The sequence below is a fragment of the Camelina sativa genome, chromosome 19 (assembly GCF_000633955.1).
Source record: "Camelina sativa cultivar DH55 chromosome 19, Cs, whole genome shotgun sequence".
NCBI classification, from domain to species: Eukaryota; Viridiplantae; Streptophyta; class Magnoliopsida; order Brassicales; family Brassicaceae; genus Camelina; species Camelina sativa.
The window spans coordinates 3,290,332-3,307,936 of NC_025703.1; the positions used below are offsets into that span (position 1 = coordinate 3,290,332).

Here is a 17,605-nt window from a genome sequence, read left to right on the forward strand (position 1 = left end):
TTGATGTTATAATCTGATGGCTCCAGAACCGGAATCGGATCTGAACCCGCTCCGTTTCGAGGTCTCTCTCACTGCGTAAAAGAAGGGTTTTGAGGGTTTTCTTTGTTGTTTGTTCTTCTTCTTCGCATCCAAAGATGAAGCTCGTCAGGTACTGTTTCGATCTCTGTTCTTCTACACTGATAATTTCGTATTGTTCATAATCTTAGTTAGCTTCAAGTATGGAATCCATTCCTGTTCTTGAGAGTGAGCTGATTTGTGTTTTTTTTTTTTTTTTTTGGGGGGGATTTGGTGTGACTGGATCGAGTAGGTTTTTGATGAAGTTAAACAATGAGACTGTGTCAATCGAGCTGAAGAACGGGACTGTGGTCCATGGAACCATCACTGGTATGTTCTATTTAGCATCCAGTTTCTTTTGTTGTAGTTCTTCGCACCTTTCTTCTCTCTCGGTTTCTTCGTTTCTAGGTCTTAGTTGCTGTTACTGATACAAGTCGCGATCTGTTCCCTAATTTTGATTTTGGCCAATTGGCTCTATTCGCATTCTTGTGATCACAGTAGGTTGAGAAAACAGTCCAATTAGGATTCACTATCCAAAAGTGTATGTTTATTGAGAAGTTTAAGTTTGATGATTTGGGCAGGTGTTGATGTGAGCATGAATACTCACTTGAAGACAGTGAAGATGACTCTGAAGGGGAAAAACCCAGTAACACTTGATCATCTCAGCCTGAGGGGTAACAATATCCGATACTACATTCTTCCTGATAGCTTGAACCTGGAGACTTTACTTGTGGAAGACACTCCTAGACTTAAGCCTAAGAAGCCTGTTGCTGGTAATGCTCCATTCATTTCGATGTTACTGAGCATTTGTCTTCATAAGCTATAAGACTACTTTATCAATCCATTTATCTTTCTCCCTTTCTTTCATCTGTAGGGAAACCTGTTGGACGCGGTCGTGGAAGAGGTCGTGGGCGTGGTCGTGGCGGTGGCGGTGGCAGAGGTCGTTAGATGTAGCAATGCACTCGAAAAAAGTTTTAAGGTATGCGAGTTAGGAGAATGTACCAAGTTATGTATCTAGCAACTCTTGAAAAGGAATGATTTGATTAAGAATTGCTGCTTGTAAGGAAGTTACTCTGTAATGCGATTCCATGGATAACAAGATTTAGCTTTACATGTTATAAGAGCATGTACAAGTAGATGATTTTGTGTGGTTTTGAGAGCTCTAGGCTTTTTATTCATGTGCCAAATCTGACTATCAAAATGTATTAACAAGCTGACAATCTTGGTATAGAAAAACTGCTATCTCCTTCGTTAGTCTTCCACTTGAAACCTATTTTACATGATCCTGCAATTGGGATCATGATTGTATACGGGTTCCCCGATCTGATGGTAAGGATCACACGGGTAGGGATAGGAAGATGGCACACCATATCCACAACATTGTTGACAGCATGGCTCGGGTTTTTTCTCTTCAGTTTTATTCTCATCTGTTTTCGGCTCATCGGGTTTCTTCTCTTCCGGCTTTTTGTCGCCATCTTTTGGTGGTTCAACTTTGGCTACGCTAACAAGCTCCGCAAATGCTACTTTTTTCCTCAGTGTGTTGATTAGAGCGATCATATCGACTTCAACACCAGTCACCTCAATTTGGTTCCTGTGATCTCCCTTTATTTCCACAGCGTTCACGCCTAAAACCAATGCACAAGATCTTTAGATTCAACTAGAACTACGACCATCGAGTTAAGGTTTGTATCTTTGTTACCTTTAAACTGAACCGCAGTTGTCAGTGCTTTTGCTCTGGTTTTGTCATCAGTCATAGCAACTCGTAGTAGGATATTTTGCTGCATACAGTAAGAAGACATCTTAACATCTCTAGAGAAGTTTCTCTCTCTCTTTCACAAGAGTATCCAAGTTATTACTTGTTTTTTGAGTACACAAAATACATACCTTCATGTTTTGTCTTCTTCACGGCCGGGTTTAAAGGATGAGTAAATAGATGGTCGGCTTGAGAATTCGCTTTGAATGTTTGATGGAATTTTGCTTAGAAATTTCTGTGTCTTCTTCTTAAGATGATCACAAATTTGAGGAAATATAAATAAGGATCGATTGATTCTTATATATTAATCACTTGTTACATGAGTCGTTGTCTTACACCAACGGAATCGGCTGGTTTGAATTTCGTTGTCAGTTTCATATCTTTGTTCCTTGCGTGTTTTATTGGTTCTAGGTGCCGACTCGTACAAGCATATTGCCAATTCTATAATATAAAAAAGGAACTATAAAATCGTTATTTGATTGAGTCAAAAAAATTAGATTAAATAGTTACTTGACTGGCTCAAAATAAATTGGTTAAATAAGGATACACAGTACAACTAAATATTTGTTTAATATACCATAGTCTGTTAGTTTTATTATTTTATACATGTAATGTAAGGCTAAAGACTTATAATTTTTTGAGTCAATATTTCAATTATGATAGTTAATAAGTCTATTTTATATATCATCCAGTTGTGCGTAGCAAATGAATAAGAAGAACAGACGGGGATTCAAGTCTTCGTCTTCTCTCCAGTACATGTTTCCCTCTAACTTCCTACTTAATCGAAAAACAGATTAATTTGACTACTAATCTGTCATCCATCTGTATTAACAAATATTAGATGCTTGACTTGCAAAATGTATTGTTCGCAAATCATCTTTTTTTTTTTTTTCTAATATAAATGAAACACAGTTAGCTTCTTAATTTATACTAATGTGTTTGTCTATGCTAATCTGACTTTTATTTCTTAAAACATTTTGCTGATGCCAATTGCAGTGATATCACCAATTTGATCAAACAAAGATATCATATAACTCATGGAGATAAAAACGGTGAAAGCTGCGTTAAGTAACATTTACGTATTATCCAGAATGTAAAAACTAAAGTGTGTACATTACAAATGATATTAGGGAAAGCAAATGCGCCCTCAAAACAAAAGTTTGGTCACAAAAAATGAGGGATTCAAACTTTTTAATCGTAGTGCCTGTTAGTGGGTCTTCCCTTCGTGTTCTTTGCGGCCCATTAAACCAGACTGGGCCAACTGTGAGTCTGTGACTCCGCAAGTGATTGAACCAAAAAGATATTAGAACGAGAGAAGAAATTAATCTTATGAGCAATTAAATAATTCAACTGAATGTAAAAAAACAAACAAAATATGAGCGAGCGGGAGATAAAACCCCAAAGATTTCGCGAAATCGTGTTTGATTTTAACTATTAATTAAACTTTAACTTTACCTTTATCGGAACCATTCAGTTTCCAAAAACTCCAAAAAAAAAAAAAAAAACAAATTCCTCACTAAATCATCTAGGGTTTATCGTTACTGTTTAGGGAGGGATCCAAGAGTTGCGCCGAGGAGAGTGTGTGTGTGAGTGCTTTTGAAATTTGGATATGGATTCGGCGGAGGATGTTGCTATGGTTGAAGAAGCGAACGGTCGCGGCCGTAGGATTCGGAGAGCTTCTACGAAGATGACAAATTACGTTGACCCTGTCACTGACGAAGACGAAGACCAAGGACCCAAGAAGCGAAAGGGCAAAAAAGGGGGAAATAGGGCTCCGAGAAAGACACAGAAGGTAGACGACGAAGGTGTTAGGGTTGGAGATGCGAACGGAGGCGCTGATTTGGCGAAAGAGAAGAAGCAGAGAGCCTCTGCTAAGACGAATGACTCAGAAAAGGACTCAATTGCTGGGGAAGGTGATGATTCTGGAAACCAGACTACCATTGGGGCAAGGAGGACTCGGAAGAGAACTTATAAGAAGGATGAAATCGACGGTGAGGTTCCAGCTAAGTCGAACAAGAGGTTGAAGAACAGAGCTAACAAACACAACACGGTTAGTGATTTCTCTGTAAAAAGGTCTCTTTTTTTCTCATCAGTCGTTGGTTATATACACGACCTAATCCCACTTCTTTGTAAATGTATATTTTTTTTTTTTTTTTTTTTAGGATATTTAGGATAATGCTGAAGGTGCAGAGTCCAATATGTGTCATCAATGTCAAAGGAATGATAGAGGGTACGTTGTGCGGTGTCGGAACTGCAAGTCGAAGCGTTTTTGCCTCCCTTGCTTGAAAACTTGGTATGTGCTCTCTTCTCTTACCATAACATTTAGCAATTTATTTTGGCTTCTTGTTACTGGTTTCGTTATATGCATATAGATCTTTTATAATTCTGTAAAAGTTTTGGAATGAGTCAAGACAAACAGAACGCTCACATCCTTAACTGTTGTCTTGTGTTGTATTACTTTCAGGTACCCCAACATACCACAAGAAGATGTTGCCAGTAAATGCCCATTCTGCTGTGGTATTTGCTGTTGCAGAGGATGTTTGCGTCTAGATAATAAGATACTAGTAAATTTTTCTCGTATCTTGCTTGATTATTATTTCCATGCTTTTTAAATTTTATCTGAGCTCCTTAGCATGATGATTACTTGAATGCCATGTAGGGCATAAATCCGAATCTCGAGGTCAGCAAGGACGCAAAAATTCAATGCTCTAAATATATTTTGCGGTGGCTTCTCCCACATATGAAGGAAATAGTTGATGAACAAATTGCTGAGAAGGAAATTGAGGCAAAGATATCAGGTACTTTCCATGCTTATTGTGAATGTACTTGAAAGTAATGTTTGTTTTTGTTCTCCCTTCCCTTCACATGCTATCATGTTTTAAGTATGTATAATCGTTATATTGTTGGATATACTCGCATTTCTTCCCAACAAAATCCCAGAGTGAGTGGATTCATTTTTCTAAGTAGGAAGCTGGAAGCTGATTAGCTCAAGGATTAAGAGTATATCTTAATATTGTTTAGTCTTACAGGACTGGAGATTGAAGAGGTGAGGCCCGTAGACGCTGAAGCTTTCCATGATGAGAGACTATACTGGTATCTTACCCTAACATTTTTGTTTCAATAAATTTTGACAAGTTCGTATCTCATGATGGTGTTGTTAACTTGATTCGTTGTTGTTTTAACTCCTTGGGATTACAGTGATATCTGCAAGACTTCGATCTTTGATCTCCATAGGAGTTGCTCGGCCTGTCCTTGTGATATATGCCTTACATGTTGCCTTGAGATCCGCAATGGAAAGGCTCAGGCATGTCAGGACGATGTGTCCTGGAATTATGTTAACCGAGGTTTAGAGTATGAACATGGAGAAGAAGGCAAAGTTATTGAAAAGCCGGATGATGATAAGCCTAATGAGAAGCCAGATGATGAGCCGGTTTGCAAAGACCATATGAATTACCCATCTTTGTGGAAAGCAAATGAAGCTGGAATGATTACTTGTCACTGTGGTGCTGAGGGTTTAAAGTTGAAACGCCTACTTCCTGATGGTTGGGTATCGGATTTGTTAAAGAAAGTAGAAAAACTTGCTGCTGCCAGCGAGCTTTTGGATTTACCTGAAACAGTTTTGGAGCGATGCCCTTGTTTTAAATCTAATGGTCATATTGACATGGACAACGGTAAATTGCTAAAGACTGCTTGTCGAGAAGGTTCAGAAGACAATTATCTATATTATCCAAGTGTTAGAGATGTTCAACAAGATGATTTGAATCATTTTCAGCACCATTGGGTAAAAGGCGAGCCTGTGGTTGTGAGAAATGTGCTTGAAGCAACAGCTGGATTAAGCTGGGAACCAATGGTAATGTGGCGTGCTTGCCGCCAGATAAGCCACATTAAGCATGGAGAACTTACTGAAGTTGATGCTGTTGATTGTATGGACTTGTGTGAGGTCAGTTTTTTCCTGATTAAATTATGTGGTCCATGTCCTTTTTTATAGAGGTTGCTATGACCTAAGCACTTTGCAGCTTTATTTGGAGTCCTTATTTCCTTTTTTTTTTTTTTTTTTTTCTGTGATTGCTTATTTTATGACTCTGGTGCTTCCATAGCAATGATTTTTTTTCCTTATCTAGGTTGTATACGTTTTGACGTTCATGTTTTTCCCTTTTCGGTTGACATTTCAGTTTCTTTTACCGGCTGTTCTGCGTTTTTCTCATTAGCAGTGAATTCAGCGTATTACCTTTCTTGAAGATTCATATTAGGCTTATTAGGCAACAACATGATGGCTCATTTGGTTCTCTCAAGATTTTGAAGTTCTTACTATGCCCTTTATTTAATGACTTGTGATAAATGCAGGGATCGATTAATCTGCATGAGTTCTTTACTGGTTATACGGACGGTCGTTATGATCGCATGGATTGGCCACTAGTTCTGAAACTGAAAGATTGGCCTCCAACTAAGACCTTTAAAGAAAACTTGCCACGTCATGCTGAGGAGTTCTTATGCAGTTTGCCTTTGAAGCATTACACACACCCGGTAAATGGACCTTTGAATCTTGCTGTCAAACTTCCCAACAATTGCTTGAAGCCTGACATGGGACCAAAGACTTACGTTGCTTATGGATTCGCGCAAGAATCTGGCCGTGGAGATTCTGTTACTAAACTCCATTGCGACATGTCTGATGCGGTAAGTACCCATATGATTTGTCTTCTCTCGTTTTCATATTTGTTTCTTTTTTTATAAATCTGTCTATTCTTCTGATGGTTTTGCTTGCCATACCCATAATGACCTCAGAACCTATCAAAACAAGAAAATCAGATAATTTCCTAATATATTCAAACGTAAACCACCAATTCACTTAGATTTCCTAATAGATTTTTAAAAATCTTATTTAGGATTAGTCTTCTCTTACTTCTTCTCTGGATCAGTTCGTTTAGTCTTCTGTTTTTCTTTATTTTCAAGATGCAATAAGTTTGTTCGATTTGCTTTTACCGGCGAGAAGGATTAAATCAAGTTCGTTTCGCTGATGCTAGTTTAACTTCCCAAATTGGCAATCAACGATCATAATCTGAAATGCTGTTTTTTCAGCTTCTTATAATTGATTGATTGCGGGACTAATCTGGCTAACATTGAACTTGGTCGGAATGATAGTTGAAAAATGAGATTATTGTGGAATACACATTGAATTCGAAGATAACACATTTCATTTCTTGTGGTAGCATCATCAAAAAAGTGTTTGGGATTGTTCTAGAGCTAATCAATGATGACAACAAAATTGATATCGTTTGTTGTTATCGCGCACCCAAATGTAGCCAATTGTTGTCAGTTACGGTCGTCTGTTGCCAAGGAAACGAAAAATGCGACATTGCCAATTTGTCGCCCGTTGTTGAAATAAAGGATTGACATCAACCTGAACTGAAATCCTGACTGAACACCCCTAGCTATTGCTACTTATTGTAATTGTTTGGTTGTTAGATCTATAATGTGAGTATTGGATACAAATCCTCACATGCGCCCTACGCAGTTCATAACTTCGTAAGTGTCAGAAGCTTTCTTTTATAAAAGCATATAGACTGACATTACATTTTTAGTATTAATAATTTCTCTCTCTTTATCTAATTCTTTTCAATATTTTTATTCGTGTGTTGGTTATTTTCAGGTGAATGTTTTGACGCACATATCTGAAGTGCCCATTGTAAAGGATAGACAATCTAAAATCGCAGAACTGAAAAAGAAGCATGCTGAACAAGATCTCAAGGAGCTATACAGCTCTGTAGCTAACAAGGAGGAAATGATGGAGATTCTCGTAAAATCTAAACAAGAAACCGGAAATGTTGAATCTGATGATGGAGCTCTTTGGGACATTTTCCGTAGAGAAGATATCCCTAAATTAGAAAGTTACATTGAGAAACATCACAAGGAGTTCAGACATCTCTACTGCTGCCCTGTATCTCAGGTACACACTCTCTTTGCATGCGTATACTTCTTTTTCTTCTCCTAAAAGTTTTAATGGTTACCGTTATAAAGATATGTGGTGCTTATTTGCGTCCGTTCAGTCTTCTCTACAACTTATCCTACATTTTCCTTTTACCTTCTCTTTTAGGTTGTTCATCCAATACATGACCAGAATTTCTACTTAACGCGGTATCATATAATGAAGCTGAAAGAAGAATATGGTATGCTGTCATTTATAATTTGTAACCAACCAATTTATCTTGGCGGTTTTTGGTCATATTTAATGAGCTGTTGTTGTAGGCATTGAACCTTGGACCTTCAATCAGAAGCTTGGAGATGCTGTTTTAATACCTGTAGGTTGCCCTCATCAAGTTAGAAATTTGAAGGTAATATTTTTGCTTTAGGATACATACAGTGGATTTGAGCAACTTTACTTTTTAGTTTCGCAGCATAAGTAAGGTTCATCAATTGATCATTGTATTTCTCTTGTGTCTTGCAGTCCTGTACGAAGGTAGCGCTTGACTTTGTCTCACCTGAAAATGTCGGCGAGTGTTTACGCTTGACAAAACAGTATCGTCTACTTCCACCTAATCATTTTGCAAAAGAGGACAAGTTGGCGGTATTCCTCTCGTCTCAGTTTCTGTTTGGTTTAAGCAAATTCTGACTCCTCTCTGAATGTTATTCTTTTTATTTGTTTCCTGTTGTTTGGTTGAACAGGTTAAGAATATGATAGTCCATGCAGTTGATAAGTCTCTCAGGGACTTAAGTGGACAGGAGTGAGTTCTTACTTTTCTTCTCACTACCTATTGCATTCATCAGTAAAATGAGTTTCCTTTTGTTTTAAGCTTGATTTCGGTTTTGTGATGGTGTTCAGGTCTCCAGAACCCAAAGAGAAAAACAATTTTAAGCGAAGGAACAAGTCAAAGGGCAAATGCAAAGCAGTTGTCAAGGCTCTGAAAGACGTACCTCCTAGTGAAAAGTGAGTTTATTTTACTTCTCTTCTCAATGCCTTAAAAAAAACATCAGTAAACTGAATGTCTTTTTGTCTTGGCTCAGATGTTCTGAAGCCGAAGAGGAGAAATTAAAGATGATAGTCAATCCAATCGATATGGCTCTCAAAGACTATCCTCCAACTGAAAAGAAGTGAGCTTTGTACTCGTCTTCTTACTACCTGTAGAAAGCATAACTAATCCGAGTTTCTTGTCGTCTAAGCTGTGTTTCTTTTCTTTTGTATTGTTTCAGGTCTTTGGAAACCGAAGAGAAGAGAAAGCCAAAGATAGTGAAGACATACGTGCGGAGAAAAAATCTGGGAAGTGAAGAAACACGTAGACATTGGCTGATTACAAACGGAGAAGAGTAGGAGTAATTGTTAGTTGCATCTCAAAACTCATCCTTTTTGTTGTTGGTAGCTTAAAGCAAACACTAAGGCAGTAGTAAGAAGATTCGTTGNTTTGCTTTAGGATACATACAGTGGATTTGAGCAACTTTACTTTTTAGTTTCGCAGCATAAGTAAGGTTCATCAATTGATCATTGTATTTCTCTTGTGTCTTGCAGTCCTGTACGAAGGTAGCGCTTGACTTTGTCTCACCTGAAAATGTCGGCGAGTGTTTACGCTTGACAAAACAGTATCGTCTACTTCCACCTAATCATTTTGCAAAAGAGGACAAGTTGGCGGTATTCCTCTCGTCTCAGTTTCTGTTTGGTTTAAGCAAATTCTGACTCCTCTCTGAATGTTATTCTTTTTATTTGTTTCCTGTTGTTTGGTTGAACAGGTTAAGAATATGATAGTCCATGCAGTTGATAAGTCTCTCAGGGACTTAAGTGGACAGGAGTGAGTTCTTACTTTTCTTCTCACTACCTATTGCATTCATCAGTAAAATGAGTTTCCTTTTGTTTTAAGCTTGATTTCGGTTTTGTGATGGTGTTCAGGTCTCCAGAACCCAAAGAGAAAAACAATTTTAAGCGAAGGAACAAGTCAAAGGGCAAATGCAAAGCAGTTGTCAAGGCTCTGAAAGACGTACCTCCTAGTGAAAAGTGAGTTTATTTTACTTCTCTTCTCAATGCCTTAAAAAAAACATCAGTAAACTGAATGTCTTTTTGTCTTGGCTCAGATGTTCTGAAGCCGAAGAGGAGAAATTAAAGATGATAGTCAATCCAATCGATATGGCTCTCAAAGACTATCCTCCAACTGAAAAGAAGTGAGCTTTGTACTCGTCTTCTTACTACCTGTAGAAAGCATAACTAATCCGAGTTTCTTGTCGTCTAAGCTGTGTTTCTTTTCTTTTGTATTGTTTCAGGTCTTTGGAAACCGAAGAGAAGAGAAAGCCAAAGATAGTGAAGACATACGTGCGGAGAAAAAATCTGGGAAGTGAAGAAACACGTAGACATTGGCTGATTACAAACGGAGAAGAGTAGGAGTAATTGTTAGTTGCATCTCAAAACTCATCCTTTTTGTTGTTGGTAGCTTAAAGCAAACACTAAGGCAGTAGTAAGAAGATTCGTTGTCCGTAGTTATATCTAGTTTTGTCATAATTTGTAATTCTCTCCTCAATCATCTTTGTGAAGTTAGTCAAGTCTGAGAAGTAGTTAACTTCACCCCTCGAGATGTAAGCTGGAGTAAACTAATAGGAAAAAGAAGTTAAACTGATTTAAGTTTAAATACAACCGAATCTTAAACATGCAAAATTCGTTCGACTCTAGTTGCCGGCTATGAGTTCACGTAGGCATCAATGTCATAACAATTTAACATTTAATCTTCTTAACCAAATAGAATGTATGATCATGTTAAACACATCATATCTCTTTGGAGGATCATTAACCAATATATGCCTCTTCACTTTCTTCACTCCTTCGTATAGTCTCAGATACCGATCCTCCGGTATATCCATCAATATCCTTTTTAGTTCCGGTATTTCCTTAACCGATACCGAAACCGAGAACTTCTCCCAATTCAACACATCACTAAACGGTAAAACGTAGTTCTCCGAGATAAGCACCGGTACGCATCCGCTGTATATCGCTTCCGGTATCCTCGGGCTAGCTACTTCGTGACCGCTGGGGCAAATACAAAACCGGCTTTTCCTCATCATCTCTGTGTAATCTAAACCGTCCGGTAGATTTTCGTAAACCAGAATGTCTTTGTCCTTTTCTTTCCAATGGTTTAGAAGAACCGGACGGATTTTGCCGTGTGATTTTCCAGCGAAGAAAGCGAGTGTTGTACGAGAGATTGGATCTAAACCGCCGGTTAAGTTTTTAATTTCTCCGGTCAGTAAATTGATTTCAGGAAACGGAGCGTCTTTCTCTGGATTGAAATATTCTGATATGTTGGCGTTGCATAGTACTCTTATGGAATTGAAAAATAGCTTCTTTACGTACCATGTTGCCCTATGACCCTGTACGCACAATGTGGTCAGTCCGTGCTTAAGTTTCTTAGATGACCTAATTAAGCAAAATAATAAGATGTACCCAGTCATGGCAAGACAACATAAAGTGATCAAACCCATCGCTTGTGTTCCAATACGGATATTTCTTGGAAATTATCTGGACATAGTCAGCGATGACACGTTCCAAGACAGCCTTATCTCGAACAACCGGGTCAAAAAGATGGTGAAGGATCATAACAACACTAAAAGGTAAGAAAAAGACATGAGCCTTGTCAGGATCTCTGGTGCGGTACTTAAGGACATCGTTTTCCATAAAGTTAAGGAACAACCCTTCCATTGAGTATATGTCTTTACAAAGACCATAGTGAAATATCGGTGGATCTCCTTCTTCGTATACGTAGATCTTGAATATTTTCTCCATTAGAAGATAACTTCTGCCACACGTAAACTGAGATCAATAAAGGGTAACTTCTATGACAAGTAAACACATACGTTTATTGTTACCGGTGAAAGGCGTAAGGGTTCCGGTAAATGTCACCATGAGGGATGTACTCTTCGTCTCCAAGGGGTGATGATGAAGTAGAATTAGAGTTTAACTGAGCTTCTCTGATCAACGCTCTTGCCGTTGCTAATTCTGCTTCTACTCTCCCGTCTCTTTTCCAAGATCCATGACCTGGATTTGATCCGTTTCTCTTCCTTTTTTCCTTGAAAAGACAAAAATTAATTCTTGATTTGAAACAGTCATAAGCCTAAATGGACGAACGGGAAGAAAGATGGATACCGTGGTGAATGCGGGGGAGAAGGAAGAGGTCCATAGTGAAGAAGAAGTTGAAAAGTAAAGATGAGAAGATGAATTTGAACCTTTTGCTATGAAAATCGCAAAGACTACAGCGAAAGTGGCAAACGCCAATAGAAAAGCGTTCAAGTATTTTGGGATGTAATCTCTCATACCTTTACCTCTCTAATTCCTATTCAACTATTTGTGTAATTGTGTTTAATCTTGAGACAATAGAGAAAGAGTGATGGTGCTGAAACTAGGGAGATTTCAAATGAGCCAATTAAAGAGTCTCTCAACACCACACAATTCACTATAAGCACTTCACATTATAGTGTCAAAACTAGCTTCCTTGTTTAATGGTCTACCATAATATTCTTCATCAAAAACAAACTGTATGTTGTTTGTTGGTCTGCCGGTCTGCCTCAACTTTTTAGTAAGGGCTTTAGATAAATATTATGGGCCTTCAGATTGGCCCATTAATGTGGCCCATCAATGGTACTTCCACCTTCCATATAAGTATTGTTGCTTTCACATCAGAAATAAAACAGCCGTCAAAAACAACATCAATGGCAGTGCACGCTGTTCGATTGACGACGCCGGCGACTCAGCTTCACGGCGGAATCTCTGGCAATCTGTCACCATCGAACCGCAAACTTAACACCTTCTTCCGATACGGATGCGGATCTTCAAAACGTTACCGTTTCGTAACCGTCTTGACGTCACTCCGGGAAGACGATGCAAATGGTAGGGACAAGTCCGTGAGAGCTATGGAAGTCAAGAAGATTCTCGAAGACTCTCCTCTGCTTCCTAGTATGGATTCGATTCCTTTAGTTACATGTTTGAGCTACGATCAATTAAGCTTCTGCAATAGATATCTTCATTTGTAGTAGCATAGATAATAAATTAAGGAAGTAGTTGGATTTAGTAGTGATGATTGGTTTGTTTTGTTTTAATAATAGAGCCGTTGTCATCGAACCAGCTAGCAGAATCTGTATCCTCCAATGGCTCCCGCGTTCGTGTTGCGTATCAGGTTAATTGTTCACGGAAATGTATTGTTTCTGATTAATTTTTATATGTTTTTGGGGTTTTATTGGCTAAAGATTTTGTTACAATTAGGGAGTACGAGGTGCATACAGCGAATCAGCAGCTGAGAAGGCTTATCCTAACTGTGAAGCTGTTCCATGCGAAGAGTTTGACACTGCTTTTGAGGTTTGATTCTGTTCTTTTGCTACTTTGGTTCGTTTGTGGAATTTGTATTTAACAGTTTCATTGCCATAGTTCTGTTTTAAGTTTTTGTTGCCATTAGTCTGAAGCAGTTTCCAATCTTTGTTCTTGTTTTAGGCAGTTGAGCGGTGGCTTGTCGACCGAGCTGTTTTACCTATTGAGAACTCTTTAGGTGGAAGTATCCATAGAAACTATGATCTTCTGCTGCGACACAATTTGCATATTGTTGGCGAAGTCAAGTTAGCTGTCCGCCACTGTTTGTTGGCTAACCACGGTGTAAATATTGAAGAGTTGAGAAGAGTGCTTAGCCATCCACAGGTACCCTACATGCCTTTGTGCAGGATCGAATTATTTTTCTCTCTTGATATTATCCAAAGCCTTAACCGTTGTCTTTGGCTCAGGCTCTTGCCCAGTGTGAAAACACGTTAACCAAATTGGGGTTGGTCAGAGAAGCAGTAGATGACACTGCTGGTGCTGCAAAGGTAAGTTTTATCTTCCAAGTATGTTTATACTCACAGTCACAGTTTACAATGACTGCTAAATAAGTTTATGAATTTGATTTGCAGCAAATTGCGTTCGAGAAAATAAATGATGCAGCAGCAGTTGCCAGCGCAGAAGCTGCAAAGATATATGGTTTGAACATAGTTGCTGAAGATATCCAGGTAGTATAGAGTTTTTGGATGCCTTTACCATTTTTTATTCATATCTTTACACTTCTGGATTTTTTGATAGTGAAGTGCAATCAATGTAGGATGACTGTGATAATGTTACAAGGTTTCTAATGCTCGCAAGGGAACCAATTATCCCTGGAACTAACAGACTCTTCAAGGTGAGAAATCCAATGTTTCTTTCCAAATTCAAACGTAACTCTCTGCTATGTGATAATGTATATTTCGCTGATGGATGAATTACTCATGATCTTCTTTTAGACAAGTATAGTTTTCTCGTTAGAGGAAGGGCCTGGAGTACTTTTCAAAGCACTTGCTGTGTTTGCCCTTAGGCAAATCAACCTCACAAAGGTTAGTTAGTAGACTCAAAATTTTCCTTCTAATGTGCAGCCTTGTTTAGAAGCAGTCTGGTTTCCAATCCTTAACAAACTCAATTCTCTTGTGGTTTTGATCAGATTGAAAGCCGCCCGTTAAGGAAACACCCGCTGAGAGCATCTGGAGGACTAAAGTAATTTCTCTCACAATCCACTCTTAAAGTCTGTACCATAACCCACAGTTTCTTAGTAGTGATGAAAGTATTTCTTTATTTTGTTTGCTTGACAGATACTTTGACTATCTTTTCTATGTGGACTTTGAAGCATCTATGGCTGATGAAGTTGCTCAGAACGCACTTAGACATCTCGAGGTAAAAGCCTTGGGTTAATTGTTCTAAAAAATACATGTACGTGTGACTAAGACTCTGGTTTCTTTTATGGGCAGGAATTTGCTACCTTTTTGCGGGTACTGGGAAGCTACCCAGTGGACACTACAATGCTCTAAACATGTCCCCGACAGCTTCTTGGTAAGTAGTCCATTGTTTTGGATTGCACAAAGTGTAGGTTTAAATCAATGCAGAAGGAGGTTTAAATCATTAAAAAAAGTTATGTGACAGAGATCCGCTTGATGATATCATTATTATGTGGTGTAAGAAGAGCGTTAGCAGTGCGGTGAGGTCAGAGGAGGCACCAGTGCACCTTACAAGACATTCCGCTTTTGTAACAAGTTGTGAGGTCGGAGGAGTCACGGTGTGCACCTTTGTTTTTAGTAGAAGCAAGAAATAGTCGGATATTAAAAACAATAACAAAGAACTTACCTACCTAGTGTACTGTGTTCATTCCTCCATACATAGATACTTACTTTATCATGTATGTGTTCGTTTGTTAGAAATTCTGGTGAGAGTTATTTCCATACATACAAGTTACAAACTTACAACTGTTAAGTTTGTATTTTTGTAATGGTAGAAGAATTGATGACTTTGTTTCAAAAATTTAATGATTAAAAAAAAACTAATGGTATTGTTGATTTAAGATATTCGAATTAACAATGTGATTTATATTTAAACTTTGAAGTAACTTTTTTTTGTTAAGTTAAAATTTCATCAATCTAAAGTCGGATTTCAAGTTCAGATTTGGAAACAATGAGAAAAAGAGGGACTAAATGACAAATAAAAAGAAATAAGGTTTCTGGAAGAAAAGAGTATACTGTGTAGTTGCTTCGTCTTGCGCAATAAGCTGAAGCTGAACGACGAGTTGGTTCTCAATCTCAAGCTAAAGCAAAAACTCGAAAACGCTGTTGGGCAATGAAAGTAGCGGAGAAGATTGTATTCCTCTGGGAAGATTCCGATGGATTCGCAGCAACCATTGCTGATGCTCTAAACCCTAGCCCTAGTTCCCCTCTTCGCAAACTGTAATCGAAAATTCTCCCTTGATCTCGATTTTTGTCTTTTCCGCCTCAATACTCTACTTTAACATTTGTAATCTCTTGCGCAGAGAAGAACAAATCCAGCTTCCTTTGGATAAGTATGGCGTCCGAGATGATGCCGGAACCGGCGGAAGTATCGTTCACTTCGTCGACGAAAATGGTGTTTATCAGGTTCTTTCCTCTAAGCAATTATCGATTCCGTAGAAATTAAGTGGCTTTCTCGTCGACATCAGTGTTTCACAGTTCAATTTTGAGTTCTAATTTCTTATTCTATTCGACATTACATGGGGCTGTGTCTGTAAGCTGCTCTATAATACGGAACCTGTTATAGTTTAGCTGAAGAGTAGTGATGCCCCTGGCTTTAGTGTGTTGATTCTTGGGGACATGAAACTATTACTGGGATAAGTGATATGATGGGTGATTCTTTTGGATTTGAAACTGTTACTGGGATTTGTGTTCATTTTTCGCTTCACTAGATGATTGCTTCTTCGATTGTATTACACTAAACTAAAGCTAGAGCCTTATGAGATCGAAACTAATAGTTCTCTTCTGCTTAGATGAGAATGCTTAGAGGTTGTATATAAGGCGAGTGAGAAAGCATTAACAGTCCCTTTCCTATAGTAAGTAGCTAACTGGAACTTAACTTATGATATGGGACTAGCTTCTTAGCTTGATTATGTTTAGGCCTTTGACCTTCTATGATAATGATTTATCCCCTTGTATCATTTGTTCATCAGTATCATGGTTGTGTTGCAAGACTTGATTTCATCTTTTCTTGTTTTTATGTTGAATTGCCTTTCTGGAATGTGATAATAGCATGGTTACATTGCTTAAGTTTCTGATTATGTCTTACATTGTTTTTAAGGTCTCGATCTTTCTTCTTCGAAGCTACGAGCCTCCTGTACTAGTGTGTGCTATGAATGAACTGCTGGACCTAATTACAAGGGAAACGTCAACTCTAACAATTGTGGCTCCTTTTCTTGTGGCGGCATCTAAGCTTAAGTTTAATAACAGATCCCTTGAAGCGAATAACAGCAAAGCTAGTCTTCATTACGTTCAAGTTGGTACAGAAACAGATACCAGTAGGTTATTTGCTTCTCGCATCGAGAAACCACCACCACTGATGCAGATCCATTATGAACCTTTGTCATGCTTGCTTCATCTAGCTCGTGTCAAACGCTTGCCTACATGTATTCTTATAGGACAGAGAAGTAGTAGCCTATATAGCAAAACTCTAGATGAAGAGCTTCAGGTATGTCTCATTTTTATGTGGAGTTATAAATCCACTCATACTCTGCAAGGTCACTAGAGCATTCACATGAAATTAAAAAATCTATTGTCAATTCTAAGAGAAGATCGATTCAACTGAATTGTGGGTTGTGTAATTGTCATCACAGGTGATTCATGAAACAGGGGAGCTTGTGGCAAGTTGGGCAGGACTGTCTTTCTCAAGAGAGAGAATCAAGTGGATCGCATCAAAGACATCTAAAGAAGAGGAAAGTCCGTGGCGTGCTCTTTACGGTTAATCTTATCAGGTCCGGTCAGGTCTTTTTCATGGCCTAACACACTGGCTACAGTATTTGCTTGGGCCTGCACTAAATTTCCCTATTGGACCTCGTTTGTTTAATTAATACTCTTATACTCAGCTTAATGAAGTCCATGTCACTCACTATTGCTTTTTTTCTAAGATATTTATGAAACGGAACAGCTGTTTCAAACAAATCTTAAAACTCTCGAAGAAAAGCAATTAGGATCTTGAATTATAAAGGTACATTATATTTGGTCAACTCATGGGAGGATCCTGTAGTGTTATGTCACTCACACACAGCTAATGGTTGTCCTAGGAGTAATATATATATATATATATTAATAATATTAACGATTTTAGTTATGATTGGGTGGGAGAGGCATAATCAAATAAATAAATAAAGAGAGATGGGTGTGAAGTCCATAAAAGGCACTCATGGAAGTATAAATAAATAATTAGGAGATAGTAGTTAATGTTATCTTAAGAGAAAAATAAGTGAGGTGTCGTCAGCTCTTTAAGCCGGTGGTATAATA

The 17,605-nt window shown here is 38.2% G+C and overlaps 7 protein-coding genes across 10 annotated transcripts; 5 read left to right on the plus strand and 2 right to left on the minus strand.

Moving 5' to 3' along the window:
- LOC104764485 (small nuclear ribonucleoprotein Sm D1-like) lies at positions 51 to 1,190 on the plus strand. The gene is made up of 4 exons (XM_010488024.1): positions 51 to 148; positions 308 to 384; positions 636 to 827; positions 929 to 1,190. The coding sequence occupies exons 1-4, from the start codon at positions 135 to 137 to the stop codon at positions 1,000 to 1,002; spliced, it is 357 nt and encodes a 118-aa protein (XP_010486326.1). The 5' UTR covers positions 51 to 134; the 3' UTR covers positions 1,003 to 1,190.
- Positions 1,146 to 2,212, minus strand: LOC104764484. 2 transcript variants are annotated; one of them, XM_010488023.1, is made up of 3 exons: positions 1,939 to 2,212; positions 1,754 to 1,832; positions 1,146 to 1,679 (listed from the first exon to the last, which is right to left on the minus strand). In XM_010488023.1, exons 1-3 carry the CDS (start codon positions 1,942 to 1,944, stop codon positions 1,330 to 1,332), a joined length of 435 nt encoding a protein of 144 aa, XP_010486325.1. In that variant the 5' UTR covers positions 1,945 to 2,212; the 3' UTR covers positions 1,146 to 1,329. The 2 variants fall into 2 exon arrangements, with proteins under 2 accessions (XP_010486325.1, XP_010486324.1); XM_010488022.1 differs by lacking the exon at positions 1,939 to 2,212 and having other exon boundaries at positions 1,754 to 1,931.
- On the plus strand, positions 3,197 to 9,193 carry LOC104764486 (lysine-specific demethylase JMJ25-like). 2 transcript variants are annotated; one of them, XM_010488025.2, is made up of 16 exons: positions 3,197 to 3,857; positions 3,979 to 4,100; positions 4,272 to 4,371; positions 4,467 to 4,605; positions 4,837 to 4,900; positions 5,006 to 5,747; positions 6,152 to 6,481; positions 7,271 to 7,330; positions 7,455 to 7,751; positions 7,899 to 7,971; positions 8,051 to 8,136; positions 8,250 to 8,369; positions 8,468 to 8,526; positions 8,625 to 8,729; positions 8,807 to 8,893; positions 8,993 to 9,193. In XM_010488025.2, exons 1-16 carry the CDS (start codon positions 3,417 to 3,419, stop codon positions 9,108 to 9,110), a joined length of 2,943 nt encoding a protein of 980 aa, XP_010486327.1. In that variant the 5' UTR covers positions 3,197 to 3,416; the 3' UTR covers positions 9,111 to 9,193. The 2 variants fall into 2 exon arrangements, with proteins under 2 accessions (XP_010486327.1, XP_010486329.1); XM_010488027.2 differs by lacking the exon at positions 7,271 to 7,330 and having other exon boundaries at positions 3,201 to 3,857.
- LOC104764487 (lysine-specific demethylase JMJ25-like) lies at positions 9,283 to 10,349 on the plus strand. The gene is made up of 5 exons (XM_010488028.2): positions 9,283 to 9,425; positions 9,524 to 9,582; positions 9,681 to 9,785; positions 9,863 to 9,949; positions 10,049 to 10,349. The coding sequence occupies exons 2-5, from the start codon at positions 9,533 to 9,535 to the stop codon at positions 10,164 to 10,166; spliced, it is 360 nt and encodes a 119-aa protein (XP_010486330.1). The 5' UTR covers positions 9,283 to 9,425; positions 9,524 to 9,532; the 3' UTR covers positions 10,167 to 10,349.
- On the minus strand, positions 10,484 to 12,083 carry LOC104767371 (probable glycosyltransferase At3g07620). Its single transcript, XM_010491408.1, has 4 exons — positions 11,916 to 12,083; positions 11,639 to 11,838; positions 11,217 to 11,568; positions 10,484 to 11,143 (listed from the first exon to the last, which is right to left on the minus strand). Exons 1-4 carry the CDS (start codon positions 12,081 to 12,083, stop codon positions 10,484 to 10,486), a joined length of 1,380 nt encoding a protein of 459 aa, XP_010489710.1.
- LOC104764488 (arogenate dehydratase/prephenate dehydratase 2, chloroplastic) lies at positions 12,464 to 15,096 on the plus strand. Of its 2 annotated transcripts, none has more exons than XM_010488029.2 (12): positions 12,464 to 12,722; positions 12,872 to 12,942; positions 13,029 to 13,121; positions 13,254 to 13,454; positions 13,538 to 13,618; positions 13,703 to 13,798; positions 13,888 to 13,965; positions 14,066 to 14,155; positions 14,260 to 14,312; positions 14,408 to 14,489; positions 14,564 to 14,645; positions 14,725 to 15,096. In XM_010488029.2, exons 1-11 carry the CDS (start codon positions 12,479 to 12,481, stop codon positions 14,621 to 14,623), a joined length of 1,149 nt encoding a protein of 382 aa, XP_010486331.1. In that variant the 5' UTR covers positions 12,464 to 12,478; the 3' UTR covers positions 14,624 to 14,645; positions 14,725 to 15,096. The 2 variants fall into 2 exon arrangements, with proteins under 2 accessions (XP_010486331.1, XP_010486332.1); XM_010488030.2 differs by having other exon boundaries at positions 14,736 to 15,096.
- Positions 15,316 to 17,266, plus strand: LOC104764490. The gene is made up of 4 exons (XM_010488031.1): positions 15,316 to 15,529; positions 15,613 to 15,715; positions 16,410 to 16,796; positions 16,942 to 17,266. The coding sequence occupies exons 1-4, from the start codon at positions 15,423 to 15,425 to the stop codon at positions 17,068 to 17,070; spliced, it is 726 nt and encodes a 241-aa protein (XP_010486333.1). The 5' UTR covers positions 15,316 to 15,422; the 3' UTR covers positions 17,071 to 17,266.